Source organism: Zosterops lateralis, assembly GCF_965231275.1.
Source record: "Zosterops lateralis genome assembly, chromosome: 2".
Taxonomy (NCBI): Eukaryota; Metazoa; Chordata; class Aves; order Passeriformes; family Zosteropidae; genus Zosterops; species Zosterops lateralis.
The window spans coordinates 40,578,070-40,604,765 of NC_139763.1; the positions used below are offsets into that span (position 1 = coordinate 40,578,070).

Here is a 26,696-nt window from a genome sequence, read left to right on the forward strand (position 1 = left end):
GTGGACGCCAAAGGGCCGAGGTGGAGCTGGCGGTGTGCGGAGCGCTCGGTTCAGCCGACGGCGCTGTCCCGGGGCTCCCCGCGGGCGGGAGAGCGAAGCCAGCCCCGGCAGCGGTGACAGCCCTCGTTTGGCGCCGCCGGGGGAGCGGGCGGCAGGTGAGCCCCGGGACGGCTCCGCGGCGACAGCGACAGCGACAGCGACAGCGACGCGCCCCGACACCTGCCCGGCGCCGCCCCGCGCCACCCGGGCCAGGCGGAGCCCCGCCGCCGCCCTTAAAGCCCGGCCGCCCCCGGCGCCTTCCTCCCCTCCTTCCCTGCCTTCCTCCCGACTTTCAGCCCCAAGCGCTCCGGCAGGACCTCCCCGGCGACATGGGTAGGTGTGGGATGGGGCGGCCGGAGGGGGTGGCGGTGCCCGGGCCGCGGGAGGGATGCCGGTGCCGCCCCGGGATGAGCTTCCCTCCAGCATTCCCTCCGAGCCGGGCTGTGAGCTCACAGCCGCTCGGTGTCGGGCTGAGGAAGTCCCCGGGGACTCTTGGGTCTCTGCTCTTGAGAGCCGAGAGATGGTGCCTCGGTCTCTGTAAGCTCTGTGTGCTGAGCCCCTGGCCGCTAAGGTTTGTCCTACTCTACATTTTTAAGGCATGTGGAGCTTGAGATCTGAGCGCAAGTTAAACCTGGTGTTCCTTGCAGAACAATGATTTTTTCACTTACAGTGTTTGCCTAGGGTTGACCTAGTGTTTTTAAAATACATAGATACACAGATTCAGACAAGGGCAGAACCCATTTATCTAATGAATCCTGAAGAGTTTTTCCTGTCTAAGCTGGAGCATGGAGTAGTAGAGGTACAAAACCAACTTTTTTGCGATGTATCTCTCCATTGCCCTTTGTTGGACCTTTGGTCCCGCAGTGTCTGAGTGTATTGGTGTCTCTCACAGTACAGAGGAGCTGGAGAAACCTTGTCTCACACAGAGAAGGAACCTGAAATGCCTACCCTCCACCCCGCAATAAACCCAACCCATGAAATAAACCCATTGCATCTTCAGCAAGCAAATCTGTTCTGGGGACAAGCAACTGTGGTACTGAGCAGGCAGAACTTGTCCATGGTGCTGCGAGGGGTGAATTGGGGTCTTGCTGGCTTGAACAGACAACCAAGATAATGGTTATAGCTCTGTGAAGAGAAAGAAATGGGATGCAGCTGTGTCTGCTCATTTAACATCAGGCTTGCTGCATTATAGATTTCCTTGGATGGTGTGTGTTGGTGTTTTTCTGGAATAGCAAGGTGTAAAGCAGGGATTCCTGGGGGGGGATGTCCTGATGATAGCAGCATCCTTGTGAAGGTGCTGTAGGGCTGCTCCAGGGAGCAGAGGCAATAGGTTTGTCTGTGCCCCAAGTCAGATGTCAGGACTGTAGGCTTGCTTGCTCTGGAGCCAGAAACATCCTAGGTGACAGTATGGGTGTGTACAGGATTGTAGAAGGAAGCATTTCATCCAGGCAGAGTTGCTGTGATGGCTGCATGGGGCAAGGCAGTGTGCTCCCATCTTGTGTCATGGACTGGGAGCTGCAAAAGCTGCATCATCCTCTACATCTCTGTGTCTACAGGGAAGGGAGCACACTGGTGGGAAGGGGTTGGAGTTACAAGCCTGCCCTACCTGAATGCAAGGTTGGGAAGAAGAGAATGGCCCACTGATAACTATTTAGATGTGGTGCTGAAGCCAAGAACTGAGTGGCTGTTGACTTTACATGTCTTAAAAAATATTAAATATCTTAAGGGAATATAAAGCGCACAACTGTTTAGACCTTTCTATTGAAAAATGTGGAGCTCTTTGGTATTTTGTGGTGAAAATGAGCAGTTCTGCAGGTCATCCTTTGTGGGGAAAGAATAAGAGGGAGTAAAGGTTGCCGCAAAGAGGGACTGCTCCAACATGCCACTAGCAAACTTCAGATTTATCACTGAAAATGATACAAAATGGTGGGTGCTCTGTGCCTTGTAGGTCAAACCCTGAAGCTGCCTGACAGTGGAGTCCTCAGTTTAGGTGCTTGTGTTGAAAGGTTGGCATTAATGCTATCTGGAGTTTCCCCAACCTTCTCTGTAAATGAGACCAGAAGGGTAAAGTCAAAATATTTAGAAATAATTGTATCTTTTAAACATCAAAGTCAGATGATGTTGTCTGAAAAAATTGCCTCTGTGATGTCCTCTGTATAAGGTTTCTTGCAGAGGTGATACTTTTGCCATCAAGAAAGCAGAAAAACCCCCGAACTCAACCAACAATCAGATGCTAAATATTTTTTGCCCAGTGCTTAACTAAGAGATAAGAGTCAGCTACCCAAACTGTTTTTCTCTGTACATGTTATTAAAAACTGGCAGTGTGATGCACATGTGCTGGAAAGGCCAACAAGTGGAAATAAGGTGCTGATATGAAGATTGGCTATTGCTGACACCTCGATATCCATTGGTGTATCTGCTGATATGGGTTGTGGAAGGGACATTGCCAATAGCTAAAATAACTTGTGTACATGCATGTGCCCTGAACTGGGTATGTTAGCTCTTTCAGAATGTTGCTTGCTCTCTAGGAAAACATATTCTTGAATCACCTGCACAGCACTACTGTTTCTGTTGTGAAGGTATTTGTCCACAGCAGTGAAGGAAAGGATCCGAATAATCTGTTTAGTGATTTCTGAAAATTACTTGATTTAGTATCGTGTCAAACACTATAGTGTTGCTGTCAGCTGTTTTCATCTGTTGTGGACTATGGACTAAATAATGATTTTCACAAACATACTTTTCTTATAGAGATATATTATGGGCTGACTTGATTCACAAGCAGGGATTTCAAAGTTCACATCGGTCTTATCATAATGATAATGAGCTTGCTCACGTGCTTTTATGGAAAAATGTTGACATCCACTATCTGGGCACGGGGCCTTTATCTGACATAGTGAAATCTCAGCCTTCAAGCCTGTCTCCTGAGCTGAGAAAGCCCTGAAGAGCACTACTTGGGTGCTGCCAGGAGTAGAGGGCCTGCCAAGAGCAGCTGGAAGTGACTTCTGGACTGCAAGCAGCTGTCTGCTCTTGCTGCCCTCAGTGGGACCCCCCCTTATGCTTCCTGGTCTTCCTAGGTTAATATTCAGGTTATGGGAATGCCTGCTAAAGTGGGTCACTAAGTTGGGGCTGTATATTCAGTCCTCTTTTCAGGACTTGACCTCCTTCCCCAGCAGGGCATCTTGAGTCCATTCTTTATCTTGACTTGCCTTTAAGGTAACATCCCCAAGAGTGAATTGTAACAGGACTCATCATCTGTGGGTTGGTGGTTTACCACCACCTTGAATGATGTGTGGTGAGCAGCCATGGGATGCTTTGACTCATCAGTCCTTTTGAGCGTCTCCTGGGAGTATATGAGTTTATGCGCACCCTGAAAAACCAAGCCTATCAAGGGAAGTAACTATGAAAAGTCTCCCTGTAATAAACTGAAAATTTACTCACCCTGACCAGTACTGTGTTTATATTTCAATATGTAATTAGATTTGAACCTTTTTTGAATCTTCCATTGGTTTTAGGGGAGTATTACTTATTAGTTGCCATTGACTTGTATTTTGGTTTTTTCCCTCCACAGGTGGAAAAAGTATCGGCAAGTCGGTAAGTACTGTTTTCCCTCATAAAAAGTTGCACGACTGACTTCTTTGGGTTACATTGTTTTAGTAATGTTAGCAGTGCCCAAAATAAAAATCACCCTATAAACATACATTAAATGTATACAATAATGACTAACTGGCCAACATGTGCAAAAGCAGCCTAGTAATTTATTAAGTTCTAGCTAAGCATTAGTTTGCTCATCACCATGATAAAATATCTGAAGAGCCTCTGCTGACTGAGCAGACATTGGTAGGCAGGAAATTGGTCCCTGGAGCCCATCCTGCACGTGGCTGAGTTATCATCACTGCTCTTGAATCTTTGAACTGTTAATGACGTGTCTCAGCAACCCTAACTCTGCCTTTGCATTTCTTATCTTGTAAGGTTTTACTTGCAAGTGGCTTTTACTCAGCTTACTGGCTTCCTCAGCAGCCAAAGTCAAAGCTGTGGAGCAGGATGGTGGCATCCCTAGGGCAGGGCAAGGTTACAGAGGGCATTATAAAAGATAACCTTTCAAGTTACCTTTGCGGTGGTGGATCTGGTGTTCCTGACCAATGAGGGTAACAACAGAAAAGTTTTTGGTAGATGTGTGGTTTATGGGCATATGCATACTGTAACAGAGGATGGTACAGTGCAAAACAAGGAACAAGGACAAATACACATCATATATTAGCCAGGATTACAGTCTCTTCTTGCTTGTAGCATCTTGTAAAAACAGAAGGCCTGTCCCTGGGAAAGAACCAGTAGCTTTCTCCTGCCTGCCCCTGTCCATGACTCAGCTCCAACTGTGACATGGAGACCCCCTCCAGTTTGGGGGTAGCCAGTAAAAACCCACCAGTGCCAACATGGGAATGCAGGACAGCTCCACCAGGCACAGAAGCACTAGTGGCTTGAAACAAAAATCTGGCCTTGCTGGATTGTGACCTCCTCAGATCAGCATGTAACACCCTCCTAAATAATAAAGTCTTGAGTAGGGTGATGGCAAAACATTGGGGAGGTTTGTGAGAACCCCAGGTGGTCAAAAGATTTTAGTAAGGTTTTGTGAAATTGAGGTGGAGATGAGTCCCACCAGTTCCTGGGCCAGGACTTCTCTGTCTTTCTTTTCCTCTGTAGGCAGGACAGACATGGGGAGGTCTTTGCTTCAGGAGCAGACATTCCCTCCTCTCCATCTGGGCTATTCCCAATTACAAGTCACATAGCCTGGGTTACTATTTCAGTAACTAACTTAACATGTGCTGAACCAAAGCTTCAGTGTGTGACTCTCCATCCCATGACCATTTGCATGGCTTAGGGGAATGCTGTGTGGACAAGGCACAAAGCATTCTTCTGTGTGAAGAAGAGTCCACCAACACCTGTGTCCAAGCTGTGGGTAGCTGTCCAAACCTCCTGCTGCCTTCAGCTGAAGGAAATGGGCAGCTTCAAGTGAATTTTATTTAATTTTGGAATACATGTAAATACCCTTCCTTTGGAGATACCTCTTTCTGCCCTTGGAGGATGCGATAAATCAAGAGTGACAAGTTTATATTTAGGACTCAAAACTTGTGTGCTCTAAAGCTAGAGGAGTCCCACCTGGCTCTTGCCTCAGCTGAGATTGGGTTCTTACTGTGAAGCCTGTTACCAAACCATGGGTAGGATAATGCAGTATGTACTTGGTTCTGCAAACAACAAGGCTCAATGCTGTTCAGGCTGCTCAGGCATCCTCATGACTGAGTCAGATCAGTCAGCAATGCCCCTGCCACTCTCTTATTTTCATTTCTTTTGCAGGATTCCCAAAAATAGCCTGTTGTAGCACCCAAATCTCCAAGTGTTGTGTTGTTTGTTGAGGTTTTTCTGGAGACACTGGCTCTCCAATTTACTTGTGTCAGGCATGATTAAGGTTTTTTCCTTTTGACCTACAAAGTTAACTTATTCCCGTTTCGCACAAAATAAAGATTAGTTTATTCCTAAACCTTTGCAATCCAAACATTTTTCATCAAGCAGAGTATTTTTAAAGATAAGGAGTTTTCCTGAGAGATTTGTCTGAATGAAAAGTTTAAATGTTTATTTGTTTTAATTACAGATGCTTAAAAATAGTCCCAAGCTTTTAACTGGTATACTGCAGGGGTTTGGCATTGTGCATTTTTGGTTGGCTTCAGGTTTTGATTTTTTGTTTTTCCAAAAACATTGGCTTTTTGCATATTTTTTTGATACCAGTCAAGATTGCTGTAAGGGTTATGTGCTGGAGACCTCAAGTGTGCCTAGCACAACACTTGAAAGTAATTTCTAGCCTTGCTAAAAGTCTCTTGCAAAGGGCAGATGAAAAGTGTGCAGACCTCTGGGGACCAAGAGAGGAAAGTGAAAACTGACTCCTGGTTCAGGTAAACTACTGTCATGCCACAGAAGCCTGTGCAGCCTCCAGACCCTGAGTACCTACTCACACCCACTGAGTCCATGTTGAGCTTGCTTAAGCTGTGGGTTGCAGTGAAGAGTGTTAGTCTGGGTTGCATAGCTCTGAGCTCACGTGGTCTCTTGCCTGCAGTTGCTCTGCCTTGGCTTCCCTGTGAGCATCTTCTTCATCGTCATCAATGAGTTCTGCGAGCGGTTCTCCTACTATGGCATGAAAGGTATGTCCCTTGTCTCCTTGTGCTGAGCATTACCCAGGCCTGACATGAGTTTGTAACCTGTTGCTTTGTTGTTCTTCCTACAGCTGTGCTCACTTTGTATTTCACACGTTTCCTACACTGGGATGAAAACTTTGCCACTGCCATTTACCACACATTTGTTGCGCTGTGCTACTTGACGCCAATCCTTGGAGCAATCATTGCGGACTCTTGGCTGGGAAAGTTTAAGTGAGTGCTTCCTCAGAAAGCAACCCAAGACTTTGAAAGCTCACCTGAAATCAATGGTGCTTAAACCATCACCTAAAACTGCAGCCGTGAACAACAGCTTCAGAGCTTGTGTTGACTACTCCAGGATAGTATTTTTATTTCACTAAAGCTTGGGGTTTTAATTGATTCAGCTCAAACTTGAAACTGCACTGTGAATTAACAAATGTTCCAGTTCTGCTAGTTGGTTAAGGGTGATAACATGTTTTCCCAGCATGTTGAATGTTTTTCCTCTCACCTGGAAAAAAATGTAAGCAAAACAAAGGAGGCTATTCACCACGCTGTGCAAATAGATACTGGGGATTATAATTACATAGGACAGTCTCTTTACTTGTTGCAAGTGGCCAATGAAATAGTGAATTACTGCACTATCTGGTGTTAACTGGGCCTTAGAATTAGTTTTAAAATACTATGTGATCTCAGAATTGACAGACCAGTGAGGGGTCTTAGTGAGTAGCAATCCTTTCTCTAAATGATGTCATCTGTGTCTTTAGCTGCAGGCTAGTTGGTCAGGATAGTACCACTGAAGTGCTTTGAAATGTAACCAGATTATTTCCAACAGCTTTATCTCTCTCTCCTTTCCTGATGTTTTGATTCTAAAAGTGTTTACTTTGCCTGAAAGAAAGCACAATGAAGATTTTATGGAGGGTTATGAGCCATGAACATAAGCGGACTTGCCAAAGGTCTCCCAGAGATTAGAGATGTGCAGTCAGCTGCACTGTCTTCTTCAGCTGCAGTGACGGCCCCTGGGAGCCCAGGGCTGTGACCACAGCCCTGTGTGCTCTGAGCAGCTGCTCTGAGCAGTGCAAACTCACTGCAACTAGCAGGATGTCTTACAGATTGCAGCCTGAATATATTGTGCGCTCCCTTGTTTAGATGCTGTGGTTTATTTTTGAAATTTATTTTGGCTTTTACTCATTTTATCAAGATGAAGCTTTGCAGACCTTGCATCTCTTCTCTTTGGTACTTGGATATGCCAGTGCCACAACTGAAGGCCCAGACCTTTAACAACGAGCTTGTTAGGATGGCTTAAACAAGAGCAAACATGCTTTAGGATACACCATTGGTGTTTAACACCCAAAAATGCAGCAAAATGTCATGAAGAAGGCTTAAACAAGAATTTATAAAACTCTATGATGACAAGAGGAAGAGGAGATTACTTAAGCACTGTTAAGTGCTCTTAACGGAGTGACTCTGATCTTCCGCAGTGCATGTACTTTGTGCAGTGTCTGTCAAGGAGCATGCTGGGACCCACTCACGTGTTGTTGGATCTGAATTTCTTGGGGAAAATACTACAGAAATCACAGTTATTATTTTTTTAATTGTGTGCCATCAATGTACTGCCAATTATGTAAGTCTTTGCAGTAGGTTTATAAGCCCCACAAATAAAATGCAGAAGTTTCTCTCCTGATCAGGTCAGGTTCAACTTCAATTGGAAACTTTTTCCCAGGTTGTTAGGTAATTAAAGTAACTCTATAGAAGCACTATTTAAAAATAACCCATTCAACTGTATCTATTAAATACCATTAAATAGCAGACTCCTTGTTGCCCCATTTCAAAGATTTTTTTTACTCTGCTACTGGCAAGGGCAATTTTAAGTCAGAGGAAGCTTGTTTTAAAGTAAGGGGAACTTGATTGATGTCCCTCTTGTGTTAGGGTGCTTCTTCAAGCTTGCTCTGAGGATCTCTTGCCTATGTTGAGTAGCTGGATTGTTCTAGGTCTTTGAGCATTGTCCTTCATTGTCAGGCCTTGCACTGCCTTTGGGACTACTCCTGAAAACTGTGTTTTTAAATAATTTCACATCATTGCATTGTGTTCCTCCTGGTTTTCCTCCAAACTGGAGACCTGTGTCTGTGCCTATTGAACGGAGGCCCACCCAAGGACACAAGTGAACATGGGTTAAACTACAGCCGTGCACTTAAGGTCCAAAAAAGTTAAAATGGAATATGTTTTTACTTACAGAAAAGAGGATTGGACATGAAAGCCAGGGTAGGGGGACTGGTAATTATACAATACTATCATCCTAGGCACCTCCTGGAAGAGGAAGTCAGGCTGAAAGCCTGCAGCCTGCACTCTTCAGTGTTGCTCTCACTCAGATCCAAGTGTAAAAATGTTGGTACACTTACAGCCAAGAGAGTGGGGGTATAGAGTTGTTTTTCAGGGGAATTTCCATGTTCAAAGCAGATTTTTGATTTTTCTTTTTTCTTTACTCCTGCAACTAAAATATAAAATAACATAGTGACTGACTGTTTAATGATACCCAAATCAGTGTAAATTGCAGATTTTAGTTTTACAGAGGAGTCTATTTGATCTTCAGCATGTAAAAAATATGAAAATGGCATTCTTGAGTTAGTCATTAAAAAGGCAACCACTGAAGATATTTAAGTATTTCCTGTGACCTAGTGATACCTATAGAATCCATTTGTTATCTTACCTTGCTTAATTAATGAAAGGCTACCTAGAATAATTATGATAATAAAAATAATAGAATTATTGTGGCAGTGGCATGTGGCCAGATTTTTATAGTACCTTCTAGACAAGTTCAGTCCATAACTTACTGTATCTGTTAGTTGTTTTCATTACCAGGAATCTTAAAAGTTAGCAAAAGTCTGCATTAGCCATGTAATTATCTGTGTGTAAGTGTGTTAACATATCTAAGAAATTATATCTTCTCTCTTGACAACAGAACCATTCTCTACCTGTCCATTGTCTATGCAATTGGGCAGACAGTGCTGTCTGTGGGCTCCATAAGTGATCTGACAGATCGCAACCAGGATGGTGCTCCTGATAATGTAGCAGTGAACATGTGAGTAGCCTTGTACACATTTTTCTTTTTCCCAGGCTAGTGAAGGATGGGACAACTTAAATTTATGTTACTTGAATTTCAACTGTCTTTCAACCAGTCTATTATGTCAACCAGTCTATTATGTCATACAGACTTATGCTGTAAGAACTAGCACAAAATTATTTTCTTTTTCTTTTCTCCTTTGTTCCAGTGCTCTGTCCATGATTGGCTTGATCCTTATTGCCCTTGGTACTGGTGGGATCAAACCTTGTGTGTCAGCATTTGGTGGAGATCAGTTTGAAGATGACCAGGTAACAATGTCTTCCAGATTTTCAGTTATACAGACACTCCAACTAATGTTTGACTATTATAGTACTCTAATAATATGCCTGTTTAGACAGGTACATTACTGTGGGATTTTCCTGAGGAGCTGGAGAAGGAGCTAGTTAATTATTTATCTTGAATTTTGAAACCAGAGGTGCTGATTTTTTGATCTAGGCTCATCATTGTGGTTGCGGCTAAGCCTTTCTAAATATCTTTCTGTTTTTACTGTAGGAAAAGCAAAGAAGTACCTTCTTTTCTCTCTTTTATTTGTCCATTAATGCTGGAAGTCTGTTATCTACTCTAATCACTCCAACTCTCAGAGGTAAGGTCACATGTTTGTTGACAATGTTAAACACCAGAAAAGGAATGTTGGATTGCAGTCCAGTTAGGTTTAAATTAAAGTTCTGTTCTCTGACACATGAGTTATCTAGCAAATAGTCTTCAGTGTGTCATCCAGCTTCTCAGAGATGAGGTACTCTCAAAAACAAGCCAGTTGAAAACCTTAATTGTCTATAGGATCAGAGTACTAGATCTCAAAAGACATGCTGGAGCTAATAGCTTCTATGGCTAATGCATGTTTTAATTCCACAAAGGTACAACTGTGTCATTTCTTCCAATACCTTAAACACTATCACACTAGAAAGAGTTGTATTGCTTCTTGAGAAAGGAAGGGAAGAGAGCCTTCTCCTCTGGAAGCATGCCCATGCTAGTACAGAAGGGTCTATGCATGTAGGAATATATTAATCCATGTGAGAAAGTAAATAATTTTTCTTATTGTTAAATAAGAAAGTTATGTTCTCTTTTGTTTGTAAAGAATAGCATGATCCTAAACAAAACCCAGCAATTTGGTAACCTATATGCACAGGGATTTCTGTGACAAGCCTGCACAGATGGTGCCATATGGATGCACTTGCCAGCAGTTTCAAAAGGCTGTTTTTCTCAAAAGCAAGGAAACAACATGTGAATTCTGGAATAACCCAAAAGCACTGGGCTGAACTTCTGGCCTTTGGATTTCTTGACAGGAATAGACTCTGTAGAAGAGTTTTACATGTCTGCTTAATGCAAATTCTATCCTTTCCCAAAAAAAGGAAGTAGAGATGCATAGGGGACAGTATGTAGTTTACTTCCTTTCTGATACAAGGTGAAAAATACCTTGGAAAAAAATGACAAATTGAGCTGAGGGAAGTGATAAACTAATGTCCTGGAGAAATTTAACCAGAAGACTAATACAACTAAATCAAGACATTAATTATCTACAAGCTAATTTTTTTTTCCCTGAACCATACTCTCTAATTCTCCTCTTAGAAGAAGTATGGTGAAGAATGTAATAATTTTGTTTAGTCTTTTATTTTATATTGCTGGTAGCTATGTTTGTACTTGTAGCATCCCTTTAGGATGTGTGCTTGAAGTTGATAGAGTCAAATCTGTGACCAATGCCAAGGAGGGGAGGGGGCTGGTGATTGGGATTTTTTTTCAACAAACTACACTTACATTACTACAATCTTTGTTTATGAATGTAACCCAAAACTTTTGTAATCTAGTTCCTTTCTCACTAAGGACATGCTTTTGATCCTTCTAGTGTAATTCTTCATGTCTCAGTGTAAAACAAGATATAAATTTCCTGTGAGGAGATCCTGAGAGGCATTAGACTGTTTGGCCTGGAGAAAAGAAGGCAAAAGGGACATTTTATCAAATTACAAAAATACCTGATGGGAAAGAATAAAGAGGAAGGAGCCAGGCTTTCCTTAGTGGTACCCGGTGTCAGGTCAAGAGGCAATGGGCACAAACTGGAACACAGGAGGTTCTCTCTGAACATCAGGAAACACTTTTTCACTCTGAGAGTGATCAAGAATTGGCACAAGCTGCCCAGAGAGGTTGTGGAGTCTCCAGCTCTGGAAATACTCAAAAGCCATCTGGACACATCCCAGACAACTGCTTCCAGGTAGCCCTAGCTGAGCAGAGCACTTGGCCCCAGTGATGCCCAGAGGTCCTTTCCAACCCCAACTGTTCCATGATATTTAATTCCTCTTCCCAATAATGAAAGATAAGTTGGATACTGATCCTCCCCTCTGAGGATGTCAGCAGGTTTGTTGTTCCCCCATGAGTTAACAGTGAATGCAAAGAACAGAAAACAAATGGAAAACATCAGCAATGCTGACTGGGACTTTTATTGGATGTTGCTTTTTACTTCAGCTTCACAGTGTGGCATTCATGCCAAACAGGAATGTTACCCGCTCGCGTTTGGAGTTCCCGCAATCCTCATGGCTGTTGCCTTGGGTAGGTGAATTTCTTGCCATCGTGTTGCCTCGGTAATTAGATGATAATAATCTTAGAATAATGAAGATATGATAGAAATCTCCAGGTATTAACATCTAATACCTGATCATTTCTGCAATTTTTGACTTAAATTTTTTTCTTGTGTGGGGAGATGGGTGGGATTAATCTGAGGTACTCACATTTACAGAAGAGACTGATTTACCAGGAGAGTCAGATGGGGCTGGGGTGAGGCATGAATATATCTTTGAATTCTGTACATTATGTAAATAACTGCCTATGTTTCTTGGATTACTGGTGTGTACAAATAGATTTTTTGAATGTAGGGTGAGAACTCTCAGAAAATGTGTGTTTTGGACATTATCTCTAGTCCAGCCAGGACTGTAAACTGTATGAGGTAATTGTCCTTGCACTGGAGAAATCCCGTATTTGATATGTCAGTACTTCTCAAACACCTGAATTTTTACCAGCTGTGCTACAGGTCCTGAGCCTGTCCCTGAGCCTTACTGTTGACCAAGAAACTGGGGATGCCATTATGTACTACAGTATCCCTTATGGTCCTTGTCCTTTGAGCCCACCCAGCTACCAGTGACCTCACCTTGCCCATGAGCCTGGTCCAGGTTGGACAGTGGCTGTGGGACAATGAGGCTGAGCAACATTCCTGGGCCAGGGAGCAGAGGACCCCTTGGTGTGTTCTGCAGTTCAGGTGGAGCTGCAGCATCCTGAGCTCCTGAAACAGAGCCCCTACAGCAAGGCCAGAGTCAAGGTCCTAAATGGCCCTTGTTTGGACCATCCCTCAATCAAGCTAACCTCCCACTGAGCACTTACTGTAAGAGTTTCCAGATTTAGTTCTTTTGTCTTGAATAGAAGCAATCTGCTGGTATTCATTTGATTGGTCTTACTGTATGATAGTATGTGAATAGGCAATTGCATTGCTTCTTAGGAGGCTTATTCCCACCCTTAACTCCTTGACTTACAGTTTCCATGGCAAATTATTTGCCACTATTTTAATTTAATCCTGAGTTGCTTTTGGTTTCTGTTTGCATATTGTAGTTGTGTTCGTAATTGGAAGCAAAATGTACAAGAAAGTTAAACCACAAGGAAATATAATACTTGAAGTTTCCAAATGTGTTGGAGTAAGTACTGCTTACATTCCCCAAACCCCTGGCAGCAATTCTTAATACTGTTCTGTGAATGTGCCTAAATCACAAATCTGTCTTAATATGAGGAAAGTTTCTGAAGTATTTTGCTTTATTACAGAAGGCTTCTTACTGACATCTCCAGATTTAGACTGTCTTTTAATGCATAACTTGATTTGTATGTGGATTTATACACATAGAAAACAAAATGTCATTGTTATGTAAAAGCTTATCCCAGCCTTTGGGAATTATTCTGTCTGTGTTTGTGCACCTTTATGCGGAAAGAGACAAACGTGCCTTGAGCTGAGTCGAGAGCAGAGCTACTAGTACATTTTATCAGCAAAAACTTATTACTTATTAAAAGAATATTAGTTACAATGTAGAGGCTTATTGATCCCCACAGTGTTAAGGAAGTTTGGGGGATTGCACATCAGTGTGATCCTGCAAGGAAAGGAGTGGAATCTACATGAATAGCACAGCATGTCCCAATTTTGCAGTGCCTCCCTCAACTTTGAGATCACATTTATTCATGTATGAGTTTCTTCATTCTCCATTGTTGTGGTTTGTCATTGGCCAAATGCCAAGCACCCATAGAGTCATTCGCTTAGCTTTTTTTGCTCCAGTTGGGCAAAGAAGAGGGAAAAAAATTGACGAAGGGCTCGTGAGTTGAGACAAGGACTGGGAAAAAAAAAACCACTCCTAGGGCAAAACAGGTTCAAATCTAAAGATGTAAAATAGATTTACTATTAACAGAGTCAGAGGAGGACAGCAGGAAGCAAAATCTAGCTTTTTAAACACATTTCCCCCCCCACCCAGTCCCTCCCTTCTTCTCACCAACAGCACAGGAAGACAGAGCATGGGGGTCTTGGTCAGCTCATAATTTGAGATCTTTTTCCGTTCTCTCAGAGAGAGGGGTCTTTTTTCTGCTGTGCCATAGGGTCCCTCCCAAGTGCAAACAGTCATTCCAAAATAGTTGTGGCATGGGTCACTCATCCATGGGGTGCAGTCTTTTAAGGATAGACTGTTCCAGTTTGGAAGGAAGGGCTCTCTCTTTTTACCTCTGGGAGCAGAGGCCTTCTCTCTCTTTTCAGATCTCCCACTAGACCATAGCTTCCTCTAACATTCACCTGCTCCGGTGTAAGCACTTTCGCCATGGACTGAGAGCAGATCTCTGCATCCCCTGTGGACTTGATAAATCACAAGGGGACAGTTTGTTTTACCATAGTCCTCATCATGGCTTGCAGGGGAATCTTGGCTCCAACACTTGAAGCACTTCCTCCTGCTCTTTGCTCTCCATTGACCTTGGGTGTTGCCATGTTGTTTCACCTCATGTCCTCACTTCCTTCTCTTTTCTGACTAGAGGAAAAACTTGCTTGTAGGTACCATTGCCAACAAATTCTAGTAATTCAAAGATTGTTGCAGGATCCCACAGCACAGAGAAGTTGATCTTGTCTAGGTTCTGTTGCTTGTCGTGCTTGTGCTGTCAGTCCGCAGTCCTGCCACCATTGTGTGTATGTGGCAGCTGCTGTTGCACTGGTGCTATTTAATGTCTGTCTTCATGCAGGGCACTGGGAAGGAGAAGCTGCTGCCACCTGCCCTGTCCTTTTCACTCGCAGTGTGGTTAGTTAGGGGCAGTTAGGCAGAGCCACGCCAAGTCAGTGCATTGCTGCGGGCAGCACCGACATGGCACCTGCCCACCACTGGGGAAAAAACCACGTGTTCTGTTTGGATTTTCTTCTTAAATATGTCATCACAGAGGCATTACCAACCTCTCAAACTGGGCCAGTAGTGTGTCCATCTTCAGAGCCATCAGAAATGGGCTCTGTCAGACACGGTGGAAGCTGTGGCACTTCCCCTCTACTAAAACATCAGGCTGTGCCAAATCAACACATCTCTACAGATCTGCCAGCTTTATACAGCCCAGCCTATTGCCTATCTTGTAAGCACTGTCAAAACCAAATCTTTGTAGGTGACTTTGGCCATTGCTTAGGGTGCTGCTCCTAAGGCCCAGCTTGGCTGTGCATGTTACTCCATGCAGCTAATCTTAGGAGCTTTGTGGGACCACATTTGTGTATATTCAATGTCAAGGTATGAGACATACCTATAAGATGGAGCTTCTCATAGTAAAATGTACTCCTACAGTCATTCAGCTCTGAAAACCTGTGCATATGACACTACTCTGTTTACTGTTGTAAGTAGCTCTGAATAAAGCAGATCTTCCAGCTCCTAACAGCAACCCACATTGAGAGAGACTGCTCTGAGCTGTTTGGTCCACCTAACCCCAAGTGCATGCTCTGCTGGATATGCAGTGTGAGGCCTTAAAAACAACATTCCCCAAATGATTGGAGCAGTTAACAGAAGTCACCTTTAGCACCCTCTAAACACAAGAAGTCAGGAGCATCATCTCTAATGACAAAACAGTTTATAGTTTTAAATATTTGTAGCCCCACTAAACATAATTTTGTCTCTCCTCAGTTTGCCATCAAAAACAGGCTTCGTCATTGCGGCAAGGAGTTCCCCAAGAGAGAGCACTGGCTGGACTGGGCAAGTGAGAAGTATGATGTAAGTACTGGTGGAGCCTCCTGTGCTGCGACATCTGCTGACCCTCAGCTTCTCTTCTCTGATCCATTGCCTCATACACTGGACAAATAGTTTTGGGTGTCTCCTTCATTCAGTAGCTGTTCTGGCCAAACCTCAGTGTTCTGGCATTGCAGGTTTTTTCCTCAGCTCCTGTGGGAGAATGCAGAGCCATGTGATTCAATGCTCTGTGTAATCATAGGCTGTCCAAGGAAATTTGAGGGAGATGAAGAAAAAAGATGTTTCCCTTGCCAAACAAATACAAACATTTAAGGTTTTTGGTTAGGGAAATAGCAAGCATTCTCTTTCCTCCTCTACTTCCTATATCTCATGGCTGCAGAGGGGAAAAGGGAAATTATGCTGCCTGTCATGGTTAATGCAAAGGGCCATTCTACTTGTCTTGGTATGAAACATCAGAATTATGCCTTGGAATTTCAGTTTAAGTAGGTAAACACTGCATCCCCTCCAGCCTCAGTAAAATTTCTTACCATGATTCTCAAAGCCTTGTATCCCACAGTGCCCAACTTGGCCCTTGCCTACTATCCATTCTGCCCCGTTGCCAATGGCAGCATAAACCTTAGCCTGTCACCTTTATTTTCCTTTTGCCTGTATGCTTTGTTCTTATGTGAAATTCCTCTGTTGTCTGTCCTTCAAATGCCCCCTTCATAGAAAAAGAATGTGGCACTAAGTGCTGAATCTCATGCTGCCATCAGTGTACATGCAGAGGCCTGAGTCTTTCATATCAGTCACCTTTAACTAGCAGCCCTTCCCACACACACAAGCAGACTTTGTACTATTTTTACAGAAATCATCAGATGTACCCACAACATGCAAAGTTGAATGTGTGGGTAAACATGACATGATGGGTCTTTACCTGTTGCTATGATGTGAGTAGCAATCTGGAACTGTCTCTCTTTTTTCTTTTTTTTCTATTTCCTTTTATAAACCAATTCCTCTTGTGTATTTTTTTATTTTCTGCAGAAACAACTGATTGCTCAGACAAAGATGGTGCTGAGGGTGCTTTTCCTTTACATCCCTCTCCCCATGTTCTGGGCAGTTTTTGACCAGCAGGTAAGTAGAAATTGTTTGGCTTAGTAATTAGAGCTGTACCATGTCAGTGTACATACTCTGAGGTCATGGGACATAAAAGGTGACTATGGGAGTGTGGAAAAACAAATTCTTTATCCTGGTTTTATTGCAAAAGGGTAATCACTGAATCGTGTCAGTACAAGATGATCTTCAGCCAGGGGCAATCTCGGTTTATCTGAGTACACCCAGGACAGATTCAGTGACTAAGGCCTCTCCAAATCTTGTATCAACCCGGGACTTGGGATGAAACAGTAATTTAAAGCTTTCTTAGTGCTAATGTTTCTTCAACTGTCAGTTGTCAGATGAAATTTAGGGTCCTAATGTAAATGAGCTGGAGAAACAGGGTTTAAATGATCTGGATGCCAGTTTGCTTAATCACTCACGCCTTGTTATAAATACCTTACACCTTCAAGCAGAAGTATAAGCCTGTAATTCCTGTTCACTTGGTGGACTGGGTGCTCAAGACTCTCAAAAGCAGCATTCATAGTTAAGCACTGAAGTATGAATTTAGGAAGATACTTGAGATAACCAGGGGTTGAAAGCCTTATCCAAGTCAGATGATAGGATGTTTGGTCCAGACTCCCCATATTCTACTGCTTCAGTCCAGTGCCTGTTAGCTGTAGCTGTCAGTGTGACCTGTTACAATTAGGCAGTTCTGCTATGAAATTCAGAGCTCAATACTCATTCCCATGGGTAATATCTTGGATAGTGCTGCGTCACGGGTGGCCAAAGGCTCTCGCCACAGATGCAGGGGTAGCATTCTTCTCTCATCAGGCCTAAAGTCTACCCTGCTTGTTCCAGTTACAGGCAGGTTTTTGGGGCAGAGGGCTGCAGGCAGGTCAAGCCCTGGCTTGTCTGCTGGCTCTGGGCTGCATGAAGAAAGGATGGATGTGTGGGCTGCTCGGGCTCAGGCCAGCGGCATGTGAACCCTGGAGTGCCTTCTGTGCCCAGCACACGACATGCCCTGCACAGGATGGCCCTGCCCTCTCTCCAGCTGATTTCCGCATCTAAGTTATTTTCTGCCTTATTTCGCAAAACAAGTAAATGAAGCGGAATGGGCCATGAGGCTCACTTGGCTGAAAAGTTTACATTGCAGAGTAAGAATACTGCCATAGCAAGCTAGCTTTATTTTTTGCTGTATTGCATGTCTTTTCCAACCCTTCATTTATGAAAACAACTCAAAAGGAACTTTAGAACATTGATTTACTGTGAAATCTAATTTTTTTCTTTTCTTATTAAGGGGTCAAGATGGACACTGCAAGCCACAGCAATGGATGGGGATTTTGTAGGTTACTTTTTATTCATTTTTTCTTGAATTAACACTTTTCAGACCCATTTTATTTGTTGTCACAATATTAAAAGCTATTTCTTTTTTTCTTCACCAGGGTTTTCATGTTCAACCAGACCAAATGCAGGTACGTTAATTTTCTATCTGGCTATTTCAAGTATTTCTGAAAGATTATACACATATTGCCCTTACTTATAAAAAGCACTTTGAAAAATACTTAATTTTTTTCTCATGTTCATCTTCCCCAGATTGTGAATCCAATCCTGATTGTTATAATGGTCCCAGTTGTAGATTCCTTGGTTTATCCTTTAATCAGGAAATGCAAGCTGAATTTTACGTAAGTTGATGCAATTATCTGACTGCAACAGAGGCTCATTTTAGTGGTTTCTTTAACTGGCTCTTCCAGCCCTAATGTAACAAGTGCAAACATTCAGCTAAGGATGAAAGAGAAGTGTATTTAAAATGGTTTAATATCTTAAAGAAATTAAAATATAAAAATCCAGAATACTGCAGATGGTATGTAGAGGCACCACAGATTAGAAGAGGAGAATCTAATAGAAGAGTGACAATGTTTTTCAGTTAAGGACAAAAACTTTTGATTGCAGGAGAGATGATCTTGATTGTTTTCCATATCCCTTGTGTCTACCCTCACTCCTTCCTGAATAATAGGAGGTACAGATGCAACATACATCTAAGCATTTCCCATGTTTTGGGCTTAAAAGTAATTGAGACCTGAGACATTTCCCCTTCAATCTCAGTTGGGAGTCTGGCTCACTAGATCCTTCTAGGTGGAGCTTTGGGGCATTACGAATTATTTTTCAATGTTGGTAATGAAGTGATTAGCAGTTGCAAAAGTGCTTGGAAAGGCAGAAGAGAATACAGTTCTTAAAACAATTTTCAAAGAGCTAAGGTGTGATGCTGTTTTTCTGTATAGCTGTGAAAAATCTAGTGTGGGTGCTGTGCTGGAAACACTGTCATTCATTTGTGGATATTCTACACTGGATAAATGATGCCACAAACGAAATAGATACCTAAATCTATCCTTACAGCTTAAGTGCATGCCAGTAGATGTCTCCTAATTCAACAAATTTCCCTGATGGTTTTTGTTCAATCTTATTTAAACATAGCAATGTGGAGTAACAAAGAGTTGTTACTCTTTTTTAAAAGGCATATCTTCTTCTCTCTTTCTTGTTTTACATCTAACAATTAAATTAGATTGGGTTTTTTCTTCCCACAAAACCAGATTTTTTCAAGACCCTAATAATTATGGTCAGTCAGTGTTTGAGCCCAGCAGATGCAGAGTAACACGTTATTAAGATGCTGCAGGAAAGATGTATGTCCTGATAGTGTATCTATGAATTGAGAGGTACCTAGCTTAGCAGAACACTTTCTGTAATAACATCAGCCCTTCAAATGGTGATAATGTGCTAGTTGTGGCCTTTTGAGTTTCCCAGAGTGGAAAGAAAAAACAAGCAGCTGAAGGTTTGAATTGGCACTTTTCTTACATCTCACATGTCTTTTGTTGAACTAGGCCCCTGAAGAAGATGACTGTGGGGATGTTCCTTGGCTCTCTGGCTTTTGTTGCTGCTGCCCTTGTGCAAGTCCAAATAGATGTAAGTTCAGCCACACATGAGTATTTACTATTAATATTTAGTTGTTAATTCAGGAAAAAAGGTGTGTTTAAGGGGAAAATTAACCAAGACTCCTAAATTTGGAGCCAATCATATAAGCATAGAAGTAGAAGGAGGGGAAATATATTGCAATACTGTGATTGGTGTAGTAAAATTAACTAGCAATGAACACCATCCTGCAAAACATCACATTGCAGTTAATACAAATCATACATTAAAGGCAACCTCAATCTTTAAACTGAGACTAAAAGCTGAAAACCACACACTTGCTTGGCCTACCAGAAGACGATTTTGTATGTTTGACCTCTTCTGATATTTAGAGTGGAGGTGAGGTATTACAGTCTGGGAAACATCATCACAGCAGGAGCAAAGATGACACTTGTTGAAGGAAGAATTTGCCTCCCCTAACCTTCCTTGCCCCAAAGGGAGGTGCCATGCCTTAACCCAATGAAGCTTTCCCCTGTAGCTGGGATATTGGCAACACCTCTGGGTGCCAATCCATTGCATCCCAAGATCTGAACAGCTATCTAGAGGTGTCTGTTGTAGATGAGAGACTTCTTTCCTAAGGCAGCTTGTGAGACTAGTAACAAAACCTGGTTCAAGTTTCTTTTTTCTTCTGTCCTATAGAAAACCTATCCAGTTTTCCCTGCAGCTGGGCAATCTCAAATCAAATTAATAAATCTGGGTGCTGTTCCTGCAACAGTTCAGTTCCAGCCTGAACTTCCGACTGTGGAGGTAGCACCTAATGATGCGGTAAGTAAGCGGAGATGAGAAATATTTAAAAATTAATTAAAATTAATGAAGAAAAAAAATTCTAATGGAATAAGTCAGAATCATTCTTAACTAATGGTTCAAAATGGATGGAAATGGTAACTATGTCAGTATTTGAAGTATTGCTGCTTTGTTTTGACAAGAGTAGGTTTTTTTCCAAGAAACTTTCATAAACTTAAGTAACTTGGAACTAGTTGAAAATTTCACTCTTGTTAAAAAGGTTCCATTTCCTAAAAGTACCTCCTTCCTTCAGTAAATATACAGTCAGCTCTAGTGAGTGGTTGCTATTACTGTGAGGAATGACTTACCTGAACAGGGAGCTTCTTCTGTGGCTACATCACACATTAAGCTTCAGATTTTGCTGCCAACTAACTTTTTCAGGTTCTCATACAGCACAGCATTGATAGTTCTACTGACAGCAAAATGTGATGTTTCTGATGGATGCTTTTCATAAGGGATCTTAGAAAGTGTGTTCTCTGATAGCCTGGAGTTCTGTTTCTCTTTAAGAGGAGACATCCTTCTCCAACCTCCTCCAGATTTGCCTTACATGGAAACAGAGTTGTGAGGAGAAGATAAGGTCACCCAAACTGTATAGTGACATGGGATTGATGCAGCCATGGTACATACCTGAAAATGAAAGTTATAGAATGCTCTATTCCCAATTATATACACTTTACCATCCAGATGTGGATTATAAAGTGCTTTTGATAATCCTATAAAACAACAGGCCCATTTTAGTGTAGCACCAACATGTTTATTAATGTTTTAAATATTTTATGTTGGTCAAATGTGTTTTGAATATTTAAAACATGCTAATTCTACTTTTTGGAAAATAATGCATCGCATCTTATGCTAGTGCTACCTCTGTGGCTAAATGGAATTTCACTTGGTCGTTATGGTAAGCCTGATTTACCTGGAGCAAGATACAGGAAAATATAACAACTATTCCATAATGTTCATGGGAAGCTGATGCAACTTTGAAGCTTGTGTAACAAATTAAATTAATAAAAAATAATGATCAAATGGAATTAATGCTTGATGTAGAAAACCGATCGAAAATGAAACTTAGGAGCTGTTCGTTATCTCTGGCATTTCAGAAGTAACTGTAAACTTCTGATCCTCCCCAGAGCCCATAAAATTCCCTCAAAAGTGTAAACAAATATGCAGTTGCACAGAAATCCATGGCAATTTGTCTTTGTAGATTGGCTACATGACATTTGAGACTTCTAAACTGCAATCATTACACATAATTTCTGAAAATGCAAGTGAAACTGTGGCTTTGAAGGAGCTAGAGGAAAATCGCTACACTTTGCCATTTAAATTGAGTGAAATGAAGATCAAATGGGATTTGGTAAGTCTGCTTATTTCGTAAGATATATATCAATGTTTTGACAACCATCTATATGGAGTGTGTGAAGCTGAGAGGACAAGCTCTGGATAGTTTTTTTCTTTTGTCTTGTTTTCGGTGTCTGCAGTACCAGTAAGGCTGGTGAGCTGCAGAGAGGACACCAGGATGTCCTTAAAAAAAATTACCTTGATAACTACCCTTCCACCAAGACTTAGATGTGTGGTCATACAGTGTTTTCTAGTAGATGTGTGCTAGTACGACCCTAAAGAGGAAGGTCTGTAGTCCTCCTCTGAAACCTCTATTAATTCCCACTACTGTTTAATACTGCATGTTTAAGCTGTTCTCTGATGCCAACAACATATTTTGATAATGGTCTTTTCCACCAGATAGAGGACAACATCACATCAAAACCAGCAAGTGGAAAAAGTCTCGTCAGGTAGAGGCTTTTTGGTGTCTAAATTTTGACAGTAGTGTGACTCTCTCTTCACTCTGTCTTTTGGTGGACTCTTCATGTTGAAGTAGTTTTCAGTACTGTAGGAACTCATGCCTTGCTGGACATGTCACTCAATGTTTTAGGGGATGAGATAACTTCTGAATCATGATTCATTTAAGTTATCTTGCACACCTGTTTTGGGTATAATTTAGCTAGAATTGGAAGTGTATGCTTCATCCCATTGCCTAGACTTTTTTATTGGACAAATGGCATGGATTTCATATCTATATCTCCTTTTTAATCTTAGGTAAGAAGTATCTTCCTACTTCTCCCCTCTCTGCTTTTCTTCTACATGTCCCACTTGTAGATATATTCCCTACTGGCTGTATAGCGGCTTGCTTTTGATGTTCTATGAAGGCAGTGGGCTGATGGGGGTCTAACTGGCTTTCTGTATTAGCTACATTTCTAGGAGATTTAGAGTTGTTTCCAAAATGTTAATTGATTAAAAAAAAAAAAAAAAAAGAAGAGCACATTAAATGGGAGGACTTGATACTTGTTGTGCTGCGAATATATAATTAAAAGTAAAACCTGTATTCTTTGACTTATGCATGTTTTGTACAGTATTTAATCACTCTTCCATTTTGCAGGTTCATAAACAATTTCCCTTATCCTATCAATGTTACTATGGGTGACACGAATTTTGGACTACTGGATTCTCTTTCTGTCAGTAATTATAGTGACGTTCCAAAACCAGACATGTAAGCATTTTCCTTTATCTTAATTTAACCTTCTAGACATACTTGTCCTAGGGAAAACGGCATAGAGCTTTTTTAAAATATGTAATACATGCAATTGACTACACCTATGGTCTGAACTGTGGGTTTTGGGTTTTTTCTTTTTCAGGACATATATCATTAATATTTCAGCGTCTCAGATGCCGTCTTGTAGAGTTGTTTCAAAGACATTTGGATATGGTGGTGCCTATACCATTTCAATTAATAGTGTGAGTTGCCACTTGTTGGATGGACAATATAAATTACTTTACATGTTGATACTTTAATTTAAAAAACACTTGTAGAATTATTCCTCTTGTCTTTAATCCTTTGATTTCCTCTTGTCTTTAAGTACATATGGTAGACTTCTGGTATCTTAAACAGGACATAAAACCATTGTTAATTATAAAAATAATGATAGTTATGAAAATAACGTAATGAAAGAATTCATGACCACCACTAATGGCCTTAAATCTTTAGCCCTGTTAGACACTAGAGATTTGCTATAAAAAAACTATACTCTATAACTAGGTATTCATTGCTTCATAAGCAATATTTGTTATTTACTCTGAACTTTCTATATGATTATCTATATGCTTAGAATGCCTTAACTGCACACACTCACTATTACTGTTCCTGTTCCTAAATATGCTATTTTAATTTCCAGTGTGGTGGAAATGAACTTAACATAACATACTTTGAAGATATGGCACCAAATACAGTCCATATGGCTTGGCAGATCCCTCAGTATTTTCTTCTTACATGTGCAGAAGTACTGTTCTCTGTCACTGGGCTGGAGTTTTCATATTCACAGGTGGGTATTCTTCTTATGTTAAGAATCTTGGTGCAAGTTAAGATCTTCTATGATGTATTGTTTTTTAAGAGGTGGTTCTGTGCTGTTGCTCGGATCAGCTATGTCCCTCACAGCTCCTAGAAGGACTGTATAGGCTGATGCAAGTTGGCCCTGTTTCACTAGGATTTGGTGTTTTCCATGAAGCTATGCTGAATTATATGATTTGAAGACTTGACTACCAGTCCTCAAATTTCCTTCTCACATGTGACTTTCCATTGAAAATAAGTGCAACTGTACTGCTACTGTAAAATCAAACTGGAGAGCTCTCAGATACAAAATGTGGAAGTTACGGGCACTTTATCTCCACACCAGTTTACTCCATACAGCCTTTTTGTTAGCCTTTTATTAGTGTTTAGTTATACACTTTTAATTCCTTTGTCTTCTGACTCCAGTTTATTAGCTGTGTGTATTTCTTCTCTTAATTCTGAATCTAGAAACTGCAGTGATGGAAATGTTGTGAGGTGTGGTTTACTGGTGATCCACTCAATTTCTTCATGTCACGTGTGCCATATGTTCCTGAGAAGTAAAATATGCCTGTTAGTTAGTGAGCGTGTATAAACTAAAAGATGTTAGTGTGCTAGTTAGCACACTAAAAGATGTTAGTTTGCTTCTCAAAGCCTTCTCCAGACCTGTTTAGCTCTCTAGCAATTTTTAATGTGAAAAAATAAATAAACAAAAAGCCCCAACCACCACTAAAACCTACCAAACCATGAAATCCTCTTCCCTGCAGAGAAACAGTGTTTACTGTAAGGTAAAGAATGCAGTAAATGCATCAGAAAATAAGTGTTACCACTAAAATTTAAATGTCTGTCTCTACAGGCCCCATCTAACATGAAGGCAGTGCTGCAGGCAGGATGGCTGCTAACTGTGGCTGTTGGTAACATAATTGTCATTATTGTGGCTGGGGTATCCACAATCAAAAAGCAGGTAAGTGTGCAAGCAGTAGGTGTGCTATTATATTACACTATGAGAAAGCAGTTCTAATCCAGGGGGGAATCATGGCAGATAATGCAAATAGCTTTTCAGCAAAGGTTTCTACTTACCTGTTGTTTGCCATCCTTAACTCTTGTTGTCAGGCCCCTTTGCTTGCAAGCAGCAGTTTCTACCATCTCTGCATAAATTTCTTATTGCAGTGTAGAAAATCTGTGAACTTTTGAGCTGAAATTCTGCATGAATGGAATCAAAACCTACCTAAGTTCTGTTAATTGCTAATGAGCCTTCACCTGCATACCACAACCTTGCCACATCCCTTCTTCGGCTCTGCTGGTTTCAAACCTCATTCTTTGGGACATAAAAGCTGTGGCTGTCCTGGTGAAGAGCAGTTGTACAAGACTATATTTATTAGTGGTGTTCTATAATGAATTAGAATGGCTCTCTGAGAGAGGGAAGAGCTTGTCTCTGAAACATCTCTGGCAGTTTCAGCTAAATTAAATCAGAAGGAGTATGAAACAGAGATGTTGAGGCTTTTCAGTTTCTGGTCTTGATCTCTGCCCACATTTGTGGTCACTAGGTCAACAGTAAAACTTTTAAAATGGAATCAGAACAGTGCCAGCCTAGTTTAGAGATTATCTGACAAAAGGAGGGGACTAAGTTTTCTTCTCAGTCTTTCATTCAATTCCCAGTTCCTCCAGGGAAAGGAGATTGCAGAATTTTTCAGCATTCACAGAATTTTGGCTTTTCAGTGAACATAGAAATGCTGAAAGATCCTCAATTCTGAGTTGCTTTAGTATGTATTATATATTTCATTAATACTTAATCCTGTAAGCTATATGATACTTGTTACGTATATTCAGTTTCACATTCTGAGTTTACTTCCTGAAAATACTACAATGGTGTAATACTCTTGACAAATGAATATTGGTGGATAAATTCTCCTTTTTTTTTTTTTTTTTCCCCAGTGGGTAGAGTATGTGCTGTTTGCTGCTCTGCTGTTGGTAGTTTGCATCATTTTTGCTATCATGGCTTCTTTTTATACCTATATTGATCCAAATGAGATTGAAGCTCAGTTCAGCAAGCAAGAAAAGGAAGAAGACAAGAAGGATCAAGATGACAATGAAAAGGGAGCTGAAGCTGATTCTCGAATGTAAAAGGTGTATTCAAGGAGTGTCTTTAAATTATGGAAATCCCATTCACTCTCCTGCAATCAGAGGAATCAGGGTATCAGTAATAACACTTCTGGATTACATGTCTGGTGGGAGACAGTAAGCAAAACTGTTTTAACTTAAAGTGCAGCCCCTCTAGGGAAGCAACAGGAAAATACTAGTCTCTCTCTTGTACTAATGTGGTATCCTGAAGAAACTCCAGCAGAATTTGCACTCTTAATGTACCTCATTCTTAAATATAATAGCATTAGAATATTGAAATTAGACTTGGAACTATTGGACCCTTTGAAAAGATGTATTTTTATATTGTATTTCAATTTTATATTGTGAAAGAAACAAGACTTGCCAAGAAACAGCAATTGAAGCCAAGCTCTCTGCATGATCTCTCTAGCATCACTGTTACTTGAAAACAGCAGGTCACACGTACCTTAAATTCTTTTGTACTTCCTTATAGATAATGGGAGCAAAGCTCTGGCAGTGATCAGATTAAAATGTTGTTTGTGTTCCAAGTAACTTGAATGCGCACTGTAATAATAATAATATTTGTCTGCCTGTTAACTACCCATTTAACTCATGTTATGTCTTTAATTAAAATTAGAAGTATCCACTCAGGTAAACTGATAACAGCAAAGGACCTTTGGAACAAGCAAAAGCAATAATACCTGTGTTATAACAAAATAAGGAAAGTGTTTTAAGAATATGGCTTACAGTTGCATGTTAACAAAACTCAATACCACCTCTCTACTGCCTTTATTTACATGCTCTATCACTTAAAACTAATGGATCAGTGCTGGTCTTTTCTATATTAATATACCATAACA

General features: G+C 41.2%; 1 protein-coding gene across 1 annotated transcript; it reads left to right on the forward strand.

The window, feature by feature from the left end:
* The first annotated feature begins 294 nt into the window (after nucleotides 1-294).
* On the forward strand, nucleotides 295-26,696 carry SLC15A1 (solute carrier family 15 member 1). The gene is made up of 23 exons (XM_083855484.1): nucleotides 295-372; nucleotides 3,608-3,630; nucleotides 6,143-6,227; nucleotides 6,311-6,452; nucleotides 9,175-9,294; nucleotides 9,485-9,584; nucleotides 9,829-9,919; nucleotides 11,791-11,874; nucleotides 12,925-13,007; nucleotides 15,486-15,572; nucleotides 16,569-16,658; nucleotides 17,917-17,961; nucleotides 18,062-18,091; nucleotides 18,213-18,301; nucleotides 19,496-19,577; nucleotides 20,223-20,348; nucleotides 21,568-21,717; nucleotides 22,101-22,150; nucleotides 22,795-22,905; nucleotides 23,051-23,150; nucleotides 23,588-23,734; nucleotides 24,593-24,700; nucleotides 25,672-26,696. The coding sequence occupies exons 1-23, from the start codon at nucleotides 369-371 to the stop codon at nucleotides 25,858-25,860; spliced, it is 2,136 nt and encodes a 711-aa protein (XP_083711610.1). The 5' UTR covers nucleotides 295-368; the 3' UTR covers nucleotides 25,861-26,696.

Coding starts and splice junctions, on each gene's coding strand:
- SLC15A1 (XM_083855484.1), top strand. Junction 6,228..6,310: donor CTCCTACTATGGCATGAAAG/GTATGTCCCTTG, acceptor TTCTTCCTACAG/CTGTGCTCACTTTGTATTTC. Junction 18,092..18,212: donor TTCAACCAGACCAAATGCAG/GTACGTTAATTT, acceptor CATCTTCCCCAG/ATTGTGAATCCAATCCTGAT.